Source organism: Mizuhopecten yessoensis, unplaced genomic scaffold (genome assembly GCF_002113885.1).
Source record: "Mizuhopecten yessoensis strain PY_sf001 unplaced genomic scaffold, ASM211388v2 scaffold716349, whole genome shotgun sequence".
Taxonomy (NCBI): Eukaryota; Metazoa; Mollusca; class Bivalvia; order Pectinida; family Pectinidae; genus Mizuhopecten; species Mizuhopecten yessoensis.
This window is the reverse complement of record NW_018480072.1, coordinates 1,232,325-1,250,161: the sequence shown is the minus strand read 5'-3', so window position 1 is coordinate 1,250,161 and position 17,837 is coordinate 1,232,325. Positions and strand designations below refer to the sequence as shown.

At 36.1% G+C, this 17,837-nt stretch overlaps 1 protein-coding gene across 2 annotated transcripts in view; it reads right to left on the bottom strand.

Moving 5' to 3' along the window:
* Window positions 1-8,493: 8,493 nt before the first annotated feature.
* Window positions 8,494-17,837, bottom strand: part of LOC110443512 (protein odd-skipped-related 1-like) — a 16,583-nt gene continuing 7,239 nt past the window's right edge. For both annotated transcript variants that reach the window (XM_021487775.1, XM_021487776.1), the window contains exons 2-7: window positions 13,392-13,706; window positions 12,925-13,066; window positions 12,396-12,494; window positions 11,875-12,030; window positions 10,858-10,957; window positions 8,494-10,580 (exon numbers count right to left, since the gene is read on the bottom strand). In XM_021487775.1, coding sequence (XP_021343450.1) covers window positions 10,527-10,580; window positions 10,858-10,957; window positions 11,875-12,030; window positions 12,396-12,494; window positions 12,925-13,066; window positions 13,392-13,706 — 866 coding nt within the window. In that variant the 3' untranslated portion in view covers window positions 8,494-10,526. The remainder of the gene's footprint in view (window positions 10,581-10,857; window positions 10,958-11,874; window positions 12,031-12,395; window positions 12,495-12,924; window positions 13,067-13,391; window positions 13,707-17,837) is intronic.

Genomic DNA, 17,837 nt, shown 5'->3' with positions numbered 1-17,837 from the left:
TCTCTGCCAGTAACAATCGGTATTAACCTCGTGACCGCGGATTGGTTGGAAGTCGTACAAGCAGGTTTGATGTATACGCAATTTTAACGGCAATAATTATCAGCGAGGGGGACACAGGGGTCAGCCGGTAGTTCCTAGATAAACAATGCAAAAGCTGCCACAGGGATCTGGAAAACGATAATAAGCAATGTTAAAGAACGTTATGGTCGCAAGAAAAGTGCAGGACTATTATCTTAATGCTTCTGGTCCCTGTGTGTTGATGAATAATTGGACTGCTCTCGGCAAGATCACACAGGTAGTATTGGCCTCGTGTGAAAATCAGATGACCTTAACTTTTTCTAACAATTTCACATGAAACACGTGCATCAGAAGGTTTGTTCTTGTGAGAAACTCGAATGGATTCTTTCGTTGGCCGTGAACGCAAAACGAATATTTTGTAACAGATACACTTTATTAAATACATAAATAGATATTATCTGAAGAGTTTGAACGTAATTGTATTCGGTCACATTAGAATTATCATATAACCATAACCTAGATTTGCAAGGGGAGGTAACTACGCCGGAATCCAAGTGAAGGTTTTACGTCCGCTTCACTACCGAGTAGTTCGGTTATCCAGCAGACTAAGAAAAGACGGGGAAATGAGTGAAGGGATAAATAATGGAGTGAAGGAATAGAAAAGGGTGACATGGGAGAGAAGGAGCCGTCTATCCTATAAAGTGTATATATCCAAGTGAATATCCATATTCTGCCTTATAACAAATTCTGGACGAACCTTAAATACGGAAAAAATATTCTAAAATAAAAAAAACCATTAAGGTTATCAATTATCCTTATTAATGTAATAAGAGTGTAAAATTATGTAATATTAGGACATAACTTCTATATTTCTGTACGAGACTAATGTACATGTAGGTATTCTCGGAATGCAGATGTATTACAAGAGGTCAGTGGGGCCTGTATTGCTCTTCCCTATTTTTTTTAGATTTCACCTTATGTATACATGGAAGTATAGCCATATTTTTATTTGTAAAAATAAAGTGTGTTCCCAGTCTTTTTCATCCAGCAGGACTTTCCTTTAAGCGGCTTACGGCCACTGCTATAGAGTACTTTTACTCAATTGTAAAGACAAAATAAAAAAATAAATAAAAAAAAGATAAAAAAAAAATAACAAACAAACAAATATTCTAGATTTTGTTCATAAGCTGTGTTTCTACAGAAGATCGTGCACCGTTTCCATAATAACATCACATGTATACTGTTTATTATTTCCAAAGTATAGAATATTCCCATTATGAACAATATACTGTATAAACATGTAGAATTATGAATGCGTTGTCTCCGTGTTTGATACAAGCATCTTGGCCGTAGCATGCATGACGCACATTTTCTGTGCGGCACTGTCGTGCTTAACATTCTACAGCTTCTTTGTGGTGGTGGTGGTGGTGGTGGGAGCAAGGGTAGGGGGCTTCGACCGCCACTCCCATCCAACCTTGGGATTCAGCCTTACATGTCCAAAAGTTTAAATTTGCGTCTCTCCACCCTCAATCAGTAAGGTATGAAAGAGCTTTACCGACACCCTGTCTAACACCAGAGTAATTATAAAACAGAGAAATATGATATGTGTATGACGTCGGACCCTATGTTTTATCGTGTAATACCGATAACACACATTGTTTGACCAGCTTATTAGATTAATTTCTATTAAACTTGAATACGAACAGCCCTCATTTGTCATGTCATATTTTTAACAGAAAGAAACAAGGTTTGCATATGGTAAATTCATGAAATTATTTCATTTAACGAATGCTACCTTCAGCTACGGTTCGACTTAGGAAGTACGTTCTCCAGCTTTTCTTCTCTGTACACAGACTTCCTGTTAAATTGTATACTTTATTTATCCATTTACACAAAGATAATTATAGAATCTTGGCTTTTTTAAAGGAGTTAGACGAATTTAATTTTTTTCAAGTTAAGTTGTAGAAAACTATTAACATAACAACTATCATTACTTGGCAGTGTAGTATTGTTAGCTAACTGATTTAGACTCAAGAGGTCCAGGGACCGAATCCCCGGGGAGGATACAAGCAACCCTACGTCAGAAAAAGGCCGATACAATTGGAACTCTTTTCCGTTGGAGGTGAAACACAGATCGCTGGGACTCTCTGCCTTAACGACAAAACAATTTGTTTTGCAGTAGGAAGGCTGTAAACTGTGTTATAGCTTAACTGTTCATCATACAATTATTTGTAATGTGTCCAGTGTTTTTGTCACTGTGTCCATAAAAGGTGTTCCGAATGGCTCCAAGGCTACGACCAGAATACATTTGTTTTTTCAAGCTGTCTTTAAGATGCATGTTTATACGTGTTGATCACGTGGTACTCTGTCAACAGAGGGACACTGATGGGGTCCATCTGGCCGGCCTAACTCGAATCGACTTCAGGACAGCCCTTGATAAAGATCCCTCAAGTTACGGCCGCTATCTTAATGGGAGCTTGTATCGTCAGGGATATTTAATTTAATAACGTCTCTTGTGTTTTATAGGGATGATCTTATCTGTGATTTGACCATTTGATGGAAACGGATTCCTCTTGGGACAGGTCGACGTCAACTCTCGTTGCGTCTCACACGGGAACTCACCGGGGGTTCTCTAATAGATTATTTTTTTTGAATGAAAATATTGTAGGAATTTTTTATCATCAATAAATTGAAGCAATTAGGCATTCGGCACAAACTATCATCGATATATATATGTTAAAATTCCGTTCAATCAACATATAAAGAACACGAATATACATATATTTAGATTATACGTGTAGAAAATGACAGCAGAGGATTATTTGAAAAAAACTACGATCTGGATAAAATCTGTGTAGTTTTGCATAAAAAGGAAGCAAAAAGACATATACAAAATATGTTATGAGACGGGAGAAGACAAAGTGGGCGTGGAGAGAAGAAGTGACGAATAACTAAATGGATGGAGAGAAAACAGTAAAACGTGTTTTGTGACATGATGAAGGCTGTAGGCACAATTTGTAACAGCTATATTTTGACATAAACTGTAATTTTACACGTTTAGATCAACTTTCGGTAAAAATGACACCCCCAATGATGATACTTCAAACCCCTAAAACGTGTAAAATTACAATGAACACTTTAGTGTAGGTCCAAATATTACTGTGCCAAATTCGCATGTCCCTGTGTTCCTGTACAAGTCCATCGTACCATAATTTGTTCGCGCATTATATTTCATACCAATGAGATTAAGGGTATGTGTAGTCAGAACATAAATGATACTTTTAAAGATTTTGCCCTCTGAAAGTCCAGATATTACATGTAAGATTTTAACGGACAGGGCCCAGTTGTTCAAAAGGTGATTAGCTTAATCAGTGATTAGCCCAAATTTTAATTTGTTTGTAATTTTAAAACAAAACTATTATATTAGATACAACGTTCCAGATATCAAGTATTTAGTAGAGTGAATTCACATGCAAAATTGTGAGATTTTACCTTGAATATTGACGAAATTATCAAAGGTTGAAAAATGTCGTTAAACAGTGAATAAGCTAACCTCCTTTTGAACAACTGAGCACAGGTCTATTAATTCAAAAGTGATTTAACTGAAGAGGATGGACCTGTAACTAGTATTGTCTGTTTTACGTGGTGTTATATACGTAGTTGGGGTTGTTTGGTTGTGCTTAACGTCCTTTTAACAGCTACAGTCAATTAAGGACAAGCCAGGTGTTGTTGTTGGAGGAAACCTGGAGCACATGATGAAAAATAGCCGACCTGCGACCAATATATATTGTATATAGTATATATTGTATACAGTATATATTGTATACAGTATATATTGCTGTGCAATGTTAATGTATGATAGATACAAAACTATCAAGTTATTAAATTTAAATATTATTGTAATGAATGAGAATGAAAGAATTAATGATTTCGAGTTTGATAGAAGAAATGAAAAAGAAGAAATAATGAATAGCAAGAGGTCTCCTGCGTGAGGTTACATTAAGTAAGAGGGATGAGACCGGGGCAGCCCTACACTGGCATCCCTCCAAAAAGATGCTTGCGGAATAAAATCCAATTTGAACCTAAAAAAAGGTTATTATAAATGATTACATAAAATAAAATTCACAAATTCAGGAAGCCTACGAGAATTTGATACAGAGGTATGGATACCTGTTATTGATATCTTAAATTGAAAATTGTTGGTTAAATTAATTTTTTTTTTTAATGAAATGGTTAAAACTTTAGTTAAATTGCAATGATCACAACAGGTGTTCACAAGGAAAATTAATTAATCAACCGTAATTACACGCTATTAGTACAGTATGAAACATCGCCCGAGTCGCAGTCACGTGATCACATCAGTGATCGCCGGTAATTAACATTTTCTTTCACTTCCGACCAGGTAAAAGGCTAGTACAAAATTTATGTTTCGTTTAAAGAGAGAACTGAAAGAAAAAACAACTTATTGCGTTGTATAAATCTGTTAGAAACGAAACTTTGACAAAGGCTCACCCATTAATTTGCATATCATTAAAACCATCAAAGCGAACTCTTTAAATCGAGGAGGTAGTATTATTTACCTAAGAATTTCATCTTGTTTATTGGCAAGCTGAGATCAAAACGTGTTTAGCCTGTTTACAACTGTAACATGTCTTTGTTAAATTTGCGCTAGAAGTTCCTCAAACATATGTTAATCTCCAACCCAAAACAAAAATGTCCTTTGAACATATCCTGGGCTGTTTATGTCGAGATATTCGTTCACATCAATTACACTACAGTTAAATTTATACGACATTAACGACCAACTTGTGGCAATAGACTCGTTTACGGCAGTCTCTAGTTCCTTTTATTTCCGTTCAGGTGGCGAGCTCCCGTTTTGCTTACCGATCAAAGATTTACACAAAATTTAAATTTCGATCGTAAATTTTAGACCAACCCCTCCGCTCTTGACGTACTTTGGTTTTCCGCGTGACGGTCACAGGCATATGAAATACCCGTTAATACGAACGTTCACCAGGAAGCGCTGCCTATACACACCCTTATATAGCTAACTCCTCTGAGTTATACGTATACGTACACTAGGAGGCGCTGCCAGTACAATCCCTTATATAGCTATTTCCCTCTGAGTAATGCGTACACTAGGAGGCGCTGCCTGTACACAACCGTATATAGCTATACCCCTCTAAATAATACGTACACCAGGAGGCACTGCCTGTATAATATACCCTCTGAGTAATAAGTACACTAGGAGGCGTTGCCTGTACAATCCCTGATATAGTTAACTCATCTGAGTTATACGTACACTAGGAGGCGCTGCCTGTACACACCTTTATATAGCTATACCCCTCTGAGTAATAAGTACACTAAGAGGCGTTGCCTGTACAATCCCTTATATAGCTAACTCCTCTGAGTTATACGTACACCAGGAGGCACTGCCTGTACACACCCTTATATAGCTATACCCTCTGAGTAATAAGTACACTAAGAGGCGTTGCCTGTACACACCCTTATATAGCTATACCCTCTGAGTAATAAGTACACTAGGAGGCGTTGCCTGTACAATCCCTGATATAGTTAACTCCTCTTAGTTATACGTACACTAGGAGGCGCTGCCTGTACAATCCCTTATATAGCTATACCCCTCTGAGTAATAAGTACACTAAGAGGCGTTGCCTGTACAATCCCTTATATAGCTAACTCCTCTGAGTTATACGTACACTAGGAGGAGCTTAATGTACACAACCGTATATATAGCTATACCCCTCTCAACAATACGTACACTAGGAGCGCTGCCTGTAAAACCCCCTATATAGCTATACCCCTTTGAATAATACGTACACCAGGAGGCGCTGCCTGTGCAAACCCTTATACTTAATTAGCTATATATCACTCGGTGGTCGCTTTAAACCCATGAACATATTTGATTAAATTTTGATTTTGGAAATAATATATTATTGTTGTATAATATACAAGCGAAGCTCTTGTACTTTTTTGGCATTTTGAATATGTAGATAAATATCTGATTTGTTCGTTAAGCTAATGAATTGTATATGATACTTTCGATATTATATTCATGAGCAAATATATGATAATATTTTATGATTTTGTCTTTATTCTTGCAATTGAAAACCTTACTCAAACTTAACGTTAAATTAATTAATTAAAAATACGAATATTTAGCCAGAAACTCATTTTTATTCAATGTATCGTGATTTTTAATATAGAGTGTCATAAAATATATCAAGATGAATTACACAATCACTAAAATGTGTTATATTTGAGTGCTTACGCTTCCTTAGCGACGACATTCCTGTTATTAATTACGTAATTAAAAATATTTTCCATAGTTTAAAGGAATCATTTGCGTGGAAAAAATATTGGGAAAAGTTCCTTTGATGCATTGGGTGCAGCTAATTTTGTATAAAAGCATAGAAATTTGTTAAAACTTTTGAGGCAAATAGCCTAAAGTTTTACTCCCAGTTCGGTCTTAACAAGTAATAAAAAAATTAGTATGGATGTAATCATTAATGCAGGATTTCTTCACCAATAAAGAATTAATTGATGTTTAAATACCACGTATCCCCCATATCCCAGATCGACAAACACCGTCACCGATATTTATCGTCATGTTTATGTAGATTTAATACTACTGTGACATTCTTGATATAGGGCACAATGTGACTTTTTATTTGATTTAGAATACGTACTGGACAGAGAGCTATCTATAAGTATGAAAGTTTTCTTGCTGTAAAATGCAACCGGCAACAGAGACTTAAGGGTGTATGCTATATAATAGTTTGAGAGTTTTCTGTTCCACAGTATACGTACAGGAGAAAGAGACTTAAGGGTGTATGCTATATAATAGTTTGAGATTTTTCTGTTACCCAGAATACGTACAAGAGAAAGAGACTTAAGGGTGTATGCTATATAATAGTTTGAGAGTTTTCTGTTACAAAGAATACGTACAGGAGAAAGAGACTTAAGGGTGGATGCTATATAATAGTTTGAGAGTTTTCTGTAACACAGAATGCGTACAGGAGAAAGAGACTTAAGGGTGGATGCTATATAATAGTTTGAGAGTTTTCTGTTACACAGAATATGTACAGGAGAAAGAGACTTAGGGGTGTATGCTATATAATAGTTTGAGAGTTTTCTGTTACAAAGAATACGTACAGGAGAAAGGGACTTAAGGGTGTATGCTATATAATAGTTTGCGAGTTTTCTGTAACACAGAATACGTACAGGAGAAAGAGACTTAAGGGGGTTTGCTATATCATCGTTTGAGAGAGGTTTTTTTTATAGTGTAGAACACATACTGAAAAGAGAGACTTAAGGGTACTTGCTATCTCACTGTTTACGAGTTTGTTTTTGATATTATATACGTTATGACAAATTGCCTTAAGGATGTATGCTACATTTATGTATCTCATCGTTTGAGTTTTTGTATTAGATGAAATACGTACCATACAAAGAGACTTAAGGGAACATGCTATCTCATCGTTTTAGGTTTCTTTGTAAAATGAAATACGTATCGGACAAAGAAAATTAATGGTGTATGGTATATCAACGTTTGCGAGTTTTCTGTAATGTTAGATAAGAACTGGACAGCTAGACTTAAGGGTGTATCCTATCTCATTGTTTGGAATGTGTATGTAATACGAAATACTTAACGGACAAAGAAAACTAAGAGTGCTATTTCATTGTTTGAGAGTTACCTGTAATGTGGAATATGTTCCGGATAAAGAGATGATATCTCATCGTGTGATTCTTTTAAAAATGTAGAATATGAATTAAGGGTACATGCTATCACATTGCTTACGTTTTTTTCGTAATATGGAATATGGAATGGACAAAGAGACTTTTCTGTAATGTAGAATACGTACCGGACGATGAGAATTAAGGATGTATGCTATATTACAGGTTGACGACTGACGATGGACGATACGCCATAGCAAATTCATACATGTAAACTCACTTCAGTGTCACGTGATAAAAACACGCCGTACTAAGCAGATAAGTGTCCTTTAGGCAAAGGCATGAAGTATAAAACAAGAAATGAAACAGAATCTAAATGGAACTATGTATTATTTCGTTTCGTATCGTATAAGTTTCGTTCCGTTTTATTTTTTTATGTTCCGTTTCGTTTCTTGATTTATAGTTACCCAGATGTATAATAAGATATTATTCTAGAATATTTATACAGCTGTTTCCTCTAAAATTCACCTTCGAGTCCTTTTACAAGTATCAAATCGGATATAAATTAATCTGTTTAAAAACTGATGTAGAATTTTAGAAGCATATTTTTTTTCACAGTCATGCTTTTCGTTATATTAAGTCGCACGTATCTTTTCTGCATGGTATTTTTTCGTGGTGGACACAAACAGTAGACAAATACTGATTTTTTCCAGACATAACTGAATGCGATTGGTGGTATTCTTTGAGCAAAATACATTCACAACACATTAATATATGCATTCGAAATATTTTATTCTAGTAAAATAACAATAGGTCACAATTAACCTCGGTTTCGAGGAAAGCCATACGCCATATAGATACAGTGAAAACTGATTAATCCGGAAGTGTACAAACCGGAAATTTCACATTCCGGACGGCACTAATATTGAATATTTTATGCAACACCAAAGCCTTGTCAATCAACACATATTAGACCCCTAAAATCCCGACATAAATACTTCAGTACATTATGTTTCTAGAAGTTATGAGAGTATTGTCGTCTGGAAAGGCTTTTCCCAGTTTCTAGAAAGCTAGTATCCAAAGGATTTTAATAATCATACAATCCGAAAAGTCGTTTATCCGAATCTTTCTCTGAAAAAATGTGCAAAGAGACAAAATTTTACTATCATATTAAGTATATCTTATTGCACTGTCGAACAAACAACATACATACAGGCACTCTCACGATGAGACATTATACATGTTACTTACGAAAGGATCAAACAAACTGGCTTACAAGCACGCGCAATCACACTATAACACACGAACATAAACAAACTATCGCGCATGCGCAGGCACACAAAGACATTGTAACATATGAAACAACAAACACTTACACGCACGTGTAATCGTACATGTTCACGTGCTAGCGAGCACCTTTTGCTTGTATATACAATAATAAGCACAATGAAACAGCACAAGTAAATATTTAGCAATATCATGAATAAATAAAAATAAGCACGTAATATTGTGAACCAAATACTTCGAAGTGAACTCTGTCGGGGTCAGTATGAGTTTTCACTATGGACAGGTTTTGTTGTCAAATGCACACATGGTTTATGTATATTGCTGGACTTGCTTAAATCCGGTTTAGACAGATTTCTAAGCCCTATATGTTTAGACAGGTTACACTATTCATAGCAAGTTCCGTAGGCGCTATGTCCGGATTATTTGAGTCCGGAAATATGAAAAAAATGTAATATAATGACATAAGTAACTTCAATATGACTAGACTTTCTACACAATGTTCATTAATATACATACACAGCATTTGACATCATAAACTCACTCACTGCTTAACCCTTTCACCACTGTAGACCATAATGGACTCATCCAGATCAATGCATGGTGAGTCTACTAAAGTTACTTATGGGTGAAAGGGTTAAGGTAGACGTCACACAGGCACGCGCACTCACAACAAACATTCACAAGGCTAAACACAACCAGTACATGTTTCAGATTACGTAGGTAAAAACGAATTGTCGAAAATAAAACCTCGTTTTAATTCCAGCATGTTTTGAGTGAAATGTTGACCTCAGAAAAGGGGTTGACCATATAGCGAGGGACAAGTTTTAGGAAATGATTAGGTATAAGGAAAAGGGACCTTTGAATATGTTGAGATTTTTTTTCTTCAAATATTACTAAGTCGTTATATCGAAGTTTTCCTGTTTAGTAGAATATGTGTTCGACAGCAGTATGAACTCATTCCCCCCTGGAATTTCATAATGAACTATTCCAACCTTCGAATTGGAAGGGTTCAAATGTGTCTTCAGGAGTGAATGAGTTAAACTGTATCATAAAGGGAAGATTGGTGAAGGGCAAGAATAAAATAGGGAAGACAGGGGGACCTAAAACGTATATTTGTTTGCATTTGGCCTAAGCATTTTAACATCACATTCATGCATTAACATAAGTTCATGTAAAATAAATACATTATTAGTTATATCAGTCACAACCTTGATGATGAGGGCGAATATCAAATATAAAAAATATCCAAAATATCCGAGGTACGATAAATATACAATGACCGCCATTTTGAATCATTCTCACGGGAGTACGCTTTGTCAGTAATGTCACGTAATGAGTTCGATTCCACAGTTGTCCAATGAGAAAGCGATTTTCCAGTCACGAGTCTAATGGTACACGTGATAAGGCACTCGTGAGATTTGGCTGAGAATTATTATCCTAATGTCTGCCATTTCTGGTAACTGTTGGTGCACGGACGTCATAATAAAACATGAATATTCATAAGTTCACAGTGTTGTCCGCTTTAATCATGTAGTCTTGCACAGTTTAAGGGGTTTCGTGGGTGTTTGGCCATTCTGTTGCTGGAAAAGAATAAACATCGTATAAGATATTTGTTCATCTTGTCATATTAACAGGAGATATTTTAATCAATAACCAATCGGGAATCAACGGCACTTTCCGTAAACGGGAAAATACTCGTTTACGGAAATTGCCGACGTTTCCCGATCGTGATTGAATAAAATAAAATAAAAAAACTTCGTTCTGCAACTAAATTTCTGAGTCCTGTTTCATTTTTTTCAATAACAAAAGTGTCTGCACTAACGCTATTTAAAGTATACATTTTACAGAGAAACTTACCTGCATGTGAAGAGTTTTGTGAACGGCTAATGTCCGGGACTGACAGAACCCCTTTCCACACTCCGTACACTTAAACGGTTTTTCCTTAGAATGGATATACCTGGAAAAGGAACAAGCTACGTATATCATCCGGAATAGGATATGAATTTTAGCAAACAAAAAACCTACCATACCGAGGAACTCCGAACGAGTACAAAAGCAGTGATACCGAGGATGTCCGAACGAGTACATAACATATAAATTGTAATTTTCCTCAGTAGCTCATTGGTGGTAATCATATTACAGTTAATTAGGTTCAACGTTTCTTGATTGTCACATAAATAGATGAAAATATCTCAAGGACAAAATAAAAGATAAAATTATATAAGTACAAATACTGTAAAATGTAAGTTTGAAACGTAGTGCTACTGAGAAACACTGTATTGTACTCATATTCTTATTGAGGAATGGAATATATTTAATCTACTTTATAACATACTGTGTTAACTAATTCACTCATGAAAATCTATAATGAACAAGTCCAACATCTGAATTGGAATAGTTCAAATGTGTTTTCAGGATTGAACGAATTAAAATACAATGTATGTTCAATTGCATTTTAATATCGGTTTCGAAAAAAAATTAAATGAAATATTTTGAACAACTTTTGTTATACAATGTATATAATAACGGTTTCAAAAGTTTGAAATATATGTAATAGGATTGTAAAGTTTGAGAAACAGGGCCCACTTGTATAAAGCATCTCAAAGTTAAGGAAAATCTCAAGCAATGTATTGTCTATCGGAAATCTTAGACTTGAGGAAATCTCAAGAGTTGAAATGTTTTATACATGTGGGCCCAGTATTATTGTACTTGACCTACGGAGGCAAACCTAATGATGGAAGGGCGGTCAAAAAAGTCACCCCGATACTGTGATACTAGACTTAAAACTTAATGTATTTAATTTTTGCTATCATTTTTAGCAAAACAATGTACGTAACTTGAAAATGAAGAACTATGTAATTATATGTGCCTTACCTGTGGTCGCGGAGGTGATCCTGACGTCGGAAAGCCTTGCCGCAGATCTCACAGGAATATGGCCGTTCGTCTGTGTGGGTCCGTTCATGTATCAATAGGTTATAAGACTTGGTGAAGTTCCTACCGCAGTATTTACAGATAAACTCTTTCTTGGTTCTGGAAAACAAACGATATCAAGAGTTAATGCCGAAAAAAAATCAAATAAAAACTGCACCGCATATATTAGGATGGGAATTCCCTATCTTATTTCTTTGCATGACCTTTATATAATACACGACCTTGACATTGTGTAATCAATCAGAATGACCAGGAAATTCACCCTGTGCATGCAACTGGGTTGAGGGGAGAAGGGGTCACTAGGAGAGGAGAAAGAAGATAGAGATAGAGAGAGAGAAGAACGATGACGACGACCACCGCCAAGAAACGGAGAAAGAAGAAAGAAAGACGAGAGGGTTAAGAAGTAAATGAAGAGGTAGATTGGAAAAAAATGACGACGAATATACAATATTGTTGTTGTTTACCTTGCTGGTCCTCTCCCACGAGGTCGTTTGTTTGGGGCCACGGGGGTAGCGCGTGGTGATGACGTCACCGGACTGAAACTACTCGTCATCGGATTGTACCTGAAATAGAATAGAAATCATCATAGATGTACGTTACTGTTGGCATGGTGCCCAAGTTTCTGTCAATAACTTTTTTCATTCACTTGCAGTTTACTTATTAAATAATTGAATACTGCAGGTAAATAAAACAAATTCGCTCAAAGTTGATACAAAGAGACAATGAACGGACTTGAGGTGACGTCAAAACTAAACGACCTTGAAAATGAAAACCCTGCAACGAGGCAAAACCAGATTATCAGCAAAATATCGTAGTTAGGAATGCCAGTCTCATTTATCAGGGACTTGCTTTTGTTTAGACTTCATAAAGGCCAACAAACATCCGGTCTGAAGTTACACCCGGCGGCACAACATGTTTATATAACATTTGCTTTGTTGATGAAATGACAAGCAGTATTTTGGTAAACATTTCTAAACTAATTATAATATCTACCTTAACGAGCCGATATTCATCATCACATGACTAATGATCTGAGCCTCGATGTCGGTTCCATTCCTTCTATCGGTGGAGCCCTCTGTCGCTGCTTTTGCGAGATTGGCGAAGTCAAATCGAGGCTTTCGAACCGGTAAAAATTCTGTGGACATGAAATATTACCATAAAGACGAGAAGAGTTATTCTTACTTGATGAAATGCATTAAGACGACGTATTTAGGTCATCGATAAATAGTTTAACTGTATTTTTCAAATCAACACACGACAAACACATGAAACGAACATTGTTTTGTTTAGCCTTGATATTTGTACATGAGTTATCTCCCCTAGTTTATACATGCATTACAACGTTTTATTCATTCTAAATATTATCATAGGAATTTACTTTGACAGTGTAGAATTTTCTTATATAATTTGATGGTCAGTTTTGTTAAAATCGGTAATGTCGAACCAAATATAAGCTTTACCTCGATTAATGTTCTCCTCCTTCCGGTTTCGCTTTTCATATGAATCAGAGTTCCCTCCCCTTGGCACAAATGTAGGGTACATTGCCGATCCCCATTGGTTGAAAGTGTACGCATTCAAGGTAAGACATGTGTGGAGAGGTAATCCAATCGAACCAATCGGGTAAGGCCTTGTTTGACCAAGTGGGTACATTTCGCTCCAATTTGTAAGCGCAGAAATCGGGCTTGAAGAATAAACCGGATGTGGAATAGTCGCCATGGCTTCTGGGAGACACTGTTTACTCTCTTCCGGTGATGGTGGGTAGGCGATTGGTTGATCTGAAAAAAAATACCAATTGATAATCGACTATGTCATAAAAAGACTTTCATACAATGAATGGGAAACTAAGATGACGTCATTTTTACACGAACAGCAGAGGATACACACAAACACTAGACGTGTATACTCATACATTAGATGAATTCTGTACTGTACACATCTCATAGAACGTGACTGGTAAGTACTTGATGACCCCAAACGACTGTAAACTGTACCTGGAAAACAAAAGCACCTCAACGAACCGAACCAAGGTGTCATGACGTCATCCTTTTACCCTCTTAATGTACCAATAACAGAAAAACTCAATTCCTTCAAGTTGATGCTGTTTGAAGGAAGCTTGAAGCTCACCGAAAAAATATAGATAATTAATTACATTACTTATAATAACCAATGAAGTGCTTAAAATTGTGCACAAACTTTATGAAACTGTCAATATATGTATTAGAACGATAAAGCAGATAAAACCTATTAAGTGACTTGTACAAGTCTACTCGACGGAACCTTACGCAGCTCCAGTCATCCTGGTACACACAATGTTTGTCTTGGGGTGCCTTGCGAGGCTCAAGAGCACTCCACTTTTTGTGAATGACAATCCCAATAATTGATTACCATTTAAAATTGACGAAGTACTTGCCTTAACAGATAAGTTTAATTGATCATCAATGGAGCCACTTGTGTTAGGCTTCCGTTCGTCTCGTCGATATCTCCGAGAGTAAGCCTACTCGAATGCGCCTGAGTGGTATCCTAGTGTTATAACAACTCATTTTCTCCACTATAAAAGGATCTTAAAACACTCAGAGGCTGCGATATTTATATGTCAACAAACGTTGGACTTGATGTCGAGAGCGACCCGACTTCCCAACAAACTCTTCGAGGTCAAACACACAGCGAACCTCTTAGTGAACAGAAGCTATGGCGCTTCGTCCAAGATGCAGACGGAAATGGATAAGGGCGCGGTTTGGATGACGCCAGGTACGGATGTGGACATCATGATGACGCCAGGTACGGATGTGGACATCATGATGACGTCAAGCTTATCTTGTTTGCAAAAGAATTGTCTCGGTGAACAATTCTTTTGGAATCATAATTCTATCATTATACAATCTGGATGTTATGAAATAGGAAACAACTAGTAATCAATAACGAATTTATAAAATAATTCAAAATTTAATTAAAGTCGTGAAAAAATAAAACTTATCACCCATTCCTAAATTTTATAAATTAATCAATGAAAACATAATAAGTAAAACAGGTTGATGGAATGAATCGTTTTGGATACCGGGTTGAAACTAATACCCGGAACCACACATGCGTTAAATATATCCGGACTAACGTCACCATAAACTGTGACACGTGTTATGTAACCGCCGTTGTTTGCTCAGCAACATTTTCGGCTTTGTAAAGCGGTTTTGCGAGCTATCTACTAACAAGGAAGACTTTGTGTACCTTTGAGTATATAGTTTACGTTTACTAGTACATAAAATAATGTACGAGAATGTGAGATTTGGAAATACATGTACGTACATTTGGTCGAGAACAGTATAAAGTCAGTTCTATATATAATTTAGAGTACAGAGGGAACCTGAACCTGAAATTTGAGAAAACTGGAGAGAGAGAGAGAGAATTACGGAAGTGCCCCCTGTTTGTTTTCGGCCCATATACTAGTATGCACTTTGCAACATGTCAACATCCCACATCAATGCAGTAGACACATCGAAGTGTCACCCGCACGTGGCGTGTCAGTGTCACTCCTACTGTAGATTCAGAAAAACGAAAATAAAAATAAACAGAACTGAAATCACAACGTGCTTAAATATTCCGGTTTGTACTTTGGATCGAGGTATATCTGTCTGTTGTAAACAGCTTTCCAAATAACCTTGTTATTGTTTCACGATTTCAATAACTAGACATATTTCTCTATACAAAGATAACGTGTTTCATTCATATGTTAAACTATAAATTGGTAGCATTATTGCTTGGATTATTGTAATAGGCAGATATGTTGCCATGGTTACTGATATTGGAAACGTTATTGCTAGGGTAATTGCCATGGTAAATTGTATTGTCAGGATAATCGTTATTGCTGTTGCCATGGTTACTGGTATTGTCAAATAATTGATAGGGTTGTTGCCAGGTTTCCTGGTGTAATATCAGGGTTATTGCCAGGGTTGTTGCGATCGTTACTTGTTTTGTCAGGGTTATCGCTAGGGTTGTTACCATTGTTACCCGATTTATCCCGGTTATTGTTACGGTTGTAACCATGGGTGCTCGTATTGTCAGGATTATCATCAGGGTCGTTGCCATGGTAGCTGGTATGACCAGGGTTACCGCTAAGAATTTCCTCGGGGTTGCTGTGTTAATAATTCGGTATCAGACTGGTGCTACTGTTGACGTTCTCCAGACATACCTATGTTGAGAGTAGGTGGTCAGAAAAAGTCTCATCTTATCTGGTCCTACGGACAAAGGGATGGTAATAAACTACCAGAGCTTTACGAAAACTTCAGATTACATGAGAGGCCATCAAAATAAAGATTTATGGAAATAATCGCTCGGCTGCGGAATCTGAGGCCATCGAAAAAAATGTCTGGAAAGTTCTCTTGGATTGGCTTTAAAACGTTGAAGATATACTACACATATGCACCTTATAATCAAGTATGATGTAGTTAGAAAACCGTACAATGTGTCTGAAACTGGACCTTCTTGTCAAATTTCTCTTTTGTAGGTAAACTATTTTCTTAAAAACACTTTTTTTTATATACTTTGGTGCATAAATTAAATAATGCATAAATTTGAAGCATAATGCAAGTGTTATCGATGAAATATCAATACAGTAAATATCAGCGATGTTTTTTTTAACTGAGCACTACAAACTTACTCATGGTTGCTCTCATTGTCTTAACAAATTTTCCCCTTGAGACACATTTGAACTCTTCCAATTCAATGGTTCGAATAATTCAATGTGAATGTTAGGTGTGAAGAAGTTAACTCAGTACGTGTGCAAATTCAAAAAGGAAAACAATAGCACTTCAGTGTCAACACGTCATAAAAAAATCGGACCTCAAATGTGTTGGGGTCCATATGGTTTTGAAGGAAGGGTCAGCTTCATGTTCCATTGGAATGACCCTCTTGCAGTGTCCGAAGCTCGACTATTTCTGACCCTGACAATCTGGTGTAGCGTTTTAAGTTTCTGCAGATATGATAATGTTTTAATATGGAAAATGATTGTCCCCGGCCAATACTTCTAACTACACTTTTGAAAAAACGAGATACGCAAGATATTTTACAAATATTATTACGATTTTTTCCATATATGAGTTAATAAACCAAAACATGGATACATTGTTAAAAACCTTTGACAATGACAAGCAAATTTCCCGATGTCTGGAATTAATCGATTCGACGATAAACTTATTTAATAAGACATTTCGAATTTTTGAAACTTTAAATAATAAGAGGTTCTTATCAACTTAATCACTTATTAGGTCTCGTCTTAAAAAATACCATATCGGAAAATATAAGAAACGGATCATGAAACTGAAGAATTTCAACTTAATTTTCGTATTTAAGAAAAAAAGGAAAAAAACCCATTGAAGATTATTCTAAAGCATGTCACTTATGTCATAAACTTATTTTACTTTCTTCAAATCAAGTGTTAATGCAATGTTTTATTTACGAAGCATGTCGTGGGTCATAATTTTCAACTTTCTATATTATTTTAATATATATTTCATTTTTTTAAACGTTGCTTTAAAATGATATTTTTTTAGGTGACCAGTAGACAACATTTGTTATCACGTCAGTTTCAATTATAGCTAACGTGTACTTAATGAAATTAGACTCCGTTATCAAAAGTTATCTAGATATGTGGCATATTCGCTTTGAAAGAAACCAACTGTTGTACATAAAACAAGGATGTCTCTATTGCAAATATTCCAGAGATTTTAAACATTTTTTAAGGGTATGGCGTCTATTTATAAGAAAAAAAATGACAACTTAAGTAAGTCACTCTGAATAACGTTGATTGTTGTCTATTATAAGCTTAAATCTGAGGTAATTGAAGTCGGTGTACGACTGGGTGGGTGAGAGGTGGGGTTAGGGCCGGTGGGTAGTGTGTTTTGCATAGGGATAAG